We start from the raw sequence: 3,362 nt of genomic DNA, 5'->3' as shown, positions 1-3,362 counted from the left end.
CGCCTGGCGCGGCGCGGCGGCGTCAAGCGCATCTCGGGGCTCATCTACGAGGAGACGCGCGGCGTGCTCAAGGTCTTCCTGGAGAACGTCATCCGCGACGCCGTCACCTACACCGAGCACGCCAAGAGGAAGACGGTCACGGCCATGGACGTGGTCTACGCGCTCAAGCGCCAGGGACGCACCCTCTACGGCTTCGGTGGCTGAACTCCCGTTGCAAACCTTACGCTGTTAAACATCAAGGCTCTTTTCAGAGCCACCCACACATTCACAACGAGAGCTGTTTATTGCTGGTCTTACTTCTAGTGAATATGGTACTATTAAAATACCCCGAGAAATCCCAATTATATTTTAAGTATTTTATGAAGCGGTACAAAAAGAGTAGCCAAGAAAATATACGGGATGTTAAAAGCTGCAAATGTATTTCATAAACACAAAGATTTTTACCTAGTCCTGATATTTCAAATAACGTCAGAATTAAGCGAGCATTCCATGAACCTGAGTAAATATTTTTGCTCTTTAAAGCAGCATAGATTTAGCCCTGTCTATCGAGCATAGTTGTGTAGATATGTTGTGAAAACAGTGACGACAACAAGAGGAAGTGTCTGTAATTACGTTTCTAATTTTTACTCCAATAGGAATGGAACGATTACAATCCTCTCATTTGCATAACACCCTTATAAATAGAGGGGCAGGCGCCATTTTCGGTGTTGTTGAGTTGCAGTGAAGAGCTTGAAAAGAAACTTTTAAGGATGCCTGAGCCAGCAAAATCCGCTCCAGCGCCCAAGAAAGGCTCGAAGAAGGCTGTCACTAAGACCCAGAAAAAGGGTGACAAGAAAAGAAAGAGAGCGAGGAAAGAGAGCTACTCGATCTACGTGTACAAAGTGCTGAAGCAGGTGCACCCCGACACAGGCATCTCATCTAAAGCCATGAGTATCATGAACTCGTTCGTCAACGACATCTTCGAGCGCATCGCCGGCGAGGCGTCGCGCCTGGCGCACTACAACAAGCGCTCGACCATCACGTCGCGGGAGATCCAGACGGCCGTGCGGCTGCTGCTGCCCGGCGAGCTGGCCAAGCACGCGGTCTCGGAGGGCACCAAGGCGGTCACCAAGTACACCAGCTCCAAATAAGGTTTTAAACTACAACCCAAACGGCTCTTTTCAGAGCCCCCAACTTTTCTTACAAAGAGCTGCAATTGCTTTTTTTTCCCCCCCTTTTGAACAAAAAAAGCTGTATGTCACAAAACAAACTAGCAAGATCTTTTTATGTTACTAATGCTTAAGTAATAAACAGCTCCCGTTGTGAATGTGTGGGTGGCTCTGAAAAGAGCCTTGATGTTTAACAGCGTAAGGTTTGCAACGGGAGTTCAGCCACCGAAGCCGTAGAGGGTGCGTCCCTGGCGCTTGAGCGCGTAGACCACGTCCATGGCCGTGACCGTCTTCCTCTTGGCGTGCTCGGTGTAGGTGACGGCGTCGCGGATGACGTTCTCCAGGAAGACCTTGAGCACGCCGCGCGTCTCCTCGTAGATGAGCCCCGAGATGCGCTTGACGCCGCCGCGCCGCGCCAGGCGGCGGATGGCCGGCTTGGTGATACCCTGGATGTTGTCGCGCAGCACCTTGCGGTGGCGCTTGGCGCCCCCCTTGCCGAGCCCCTTCCCACCCTTGCCTCTGCCAGACATACTCCCGCTCCCGCCGCAGACCACACTGCGCGCCGTGCACTCCGCCGAGTAGGGCTATATGGCGCGGGTGCCGACCTGGTTGAGAACTGCGGCGGGCGAAGGGAGGCGGGGCTCGGCCGCAGTCTCCGCCCTTTCCACCCGCGCGCCTCAGCGAGAGCTTCCCGTGGGCGGGCGGCAGCGAGGCGGCGGGGTTCTCTTTTTCCACGGTGCTTCCCCTGGTTCGTGCCTTCGGCTTTTCCTGTGCCGGCCAGGGTCAGCTCGGCTTGAGCTGCCACCAGGTTCCTTCCTTTCCCGTTTCCTCCTCACCCCATGTGAGGGTGATGATTCTATGACGGATCCTGGGCTCCGCGGGGGGCTGTTGCGGGAGTCGCGTTTCGGGGTCCTGCGCTCACGTCCCCATCCCGTTCCCCGCCTTTCCCGCCCCGGGGTCTGCGGCAAAATTCGGCCAATCGAGGATCACACTCCGAGCTGTCGCCCCGCCCCTGATCGTCCTTTCCGGCTTGCGTTGTGCTTTGGCCGCCTCACGTTATGCTTTAAGTACGCGTATTAATGCTTTTCAGGGTAGAATTCTCTCTCACATTCATTAATCTGTGCCAGCTCGTTCCTATTCGCCCTTCGGCTTCTTCCTGTCAGTAAATCCTGTGTTTCTTAAGAGATCAAGGGACAGAAATTCTTAGCCATGCATAAAAACGTTATTTACTTTTTAAAATGTTCTATCAGTTTTCCTTTGTGTGGATTAGAACGCGATGGGCATTTTTTCCGGCATATAACACGCATTTATATACCTGTCATACTTTTACCTGTACGTAGCCGCTGTGAGTAAAGCAGAGAGCCTCCAGAACCCCCATCCCAGAGAGAAGGGATCACAGTGTGAGAGGAGCCGTTTCTCTCAGGGCTTTTCCTGCTGAGGACTCGAGAGCCCCGTGCTGCTCTGCTCCTTAACATGTGAGGGGAGGCAGAGTTTTCAGAAAGTTATCGCATACATCCTTTATCTCCTCACTAAATATGTGCTGATTAATACAGTAATACTTTTTTTTTTTTTTTTTTGCTTTTGTGTGTGTATGCGCATTTAGCAATAAAATACAGGAATGTGTTCTATTATTTTAATTTTACTGACTTTGATGGGTAAGGATGATTAAAGAAACTAATGAACTTTACTGCCCAACATAGAAAATATTTATCTCACTGTAGAACCACAATAATGCAATTTGAGGGGAGAATTTTGGCTGTAGTTGAGGGTCTTCAACTATATATCTTTTTTCTTTTTAGTCCAATTGTTCAAAAAATATAACTCTCACAGAATTTGTAAAGAAATGCAATATAAAGAAATACAGCTTTTCCCCATGGCAGTGCTCCCACATTGCCAAGAAAGTGGAACAAGATATATGAAGCCATTTGTAACATTGATATATTCATGCAGCAATGATGGAAATGTACCTCAGAAAAGAGAGAAGGTAAGAGATTACCTCCTCCACCTGGAAGAGCTCCTGGGAGGGTGTCAGAGAGCTGCGTGAGCTCTGCTGTACCCCTGCAGGGGACAGATGTGGGATCTGAGCTGCACTCCAGAGGAGTGGAGTTTTGCAGATATATCAGGACAGTACTGGCAGTTGCAGGAAAGTTTAAACTGTAATTTCAATTAAGTGTCTGGTAAATGGTAACTCTTAAATGTTATTTAAGATGTGGT

At 49.9% G+C, this 3,362-nt stretch overlaps 4 protein-coding genes across 4 annotated transcripts in view; 2 read left to right on the top strand and 2 right to left on the bottom strand.

Moving 5' to 3' along the window:
• On the top strand, window positions 1-438 carry LOC100545463 (histone H4-like; the record flags this gene model as incomplete). The annotated part of the gene is made up of 1 exon (XM_003202221.4): window positions 1-438. A coding segment is annotated over one exon (204 nt), but the record flags the coding sequence as incomplete, so codon positions are not given.
• LOC104910710 (histone H2A-IV) overlaps window positions 1-3,362 on the bottom strand; it is a 77,432-nt gene that overhangs the window by 46,728 nt on the left and 27,342 nt on the right. The window lies entirely within an intron of this gene.
• On the top strand, window positions 705-1,214 carry LOC100542202 (histone H2B 7). Its single transcript, XM_003202201.4, has one exon. It carries the CDS (start codon window positions 750-752, stop codon window positions 1,128-1,130), a length of 381 nt encoding a protein of 126 aa, XP_003202249.1. The 5' UTR covers window positions 705-749; the 3' UTR covers window positions 1,131-1,214.
• On the bottom strand, window positions 1,248-1,738 carry LOC100542048 (histone H4). Its single transcript, XM_003202200.4, has one exon. It carries the CDS (start codon window positions 1,676-1,678, stop codon window positions 1,367-1,369), a length of 312 nt encoding a protein of 103 aa, XP_003202248.1. The 5' UTR covers window positions 1,679-1,738; the 3' UTR covers window positions 1,248-1,366.

Source organism: Meleagris gallopavo, chromosome 1 (assembly GCF_000146605.3).
Source record: "Meleagris gallopavo isolate NT-WF06-2002-E0010 breed Aviagen turkey brand Nicholas breeding stock chromosome 1, Turkey_5.1, whole genome shotgun sequence".
Lineage (NCBI taxonomy): Eukaryota > Metazoa > Chordata > Aves > Galliformes > Phasianidae > Meleagris > Meleagris gallopavo.
This window is presented reverse-complemented; position numbering and strand designations above follow the sequence as displayed.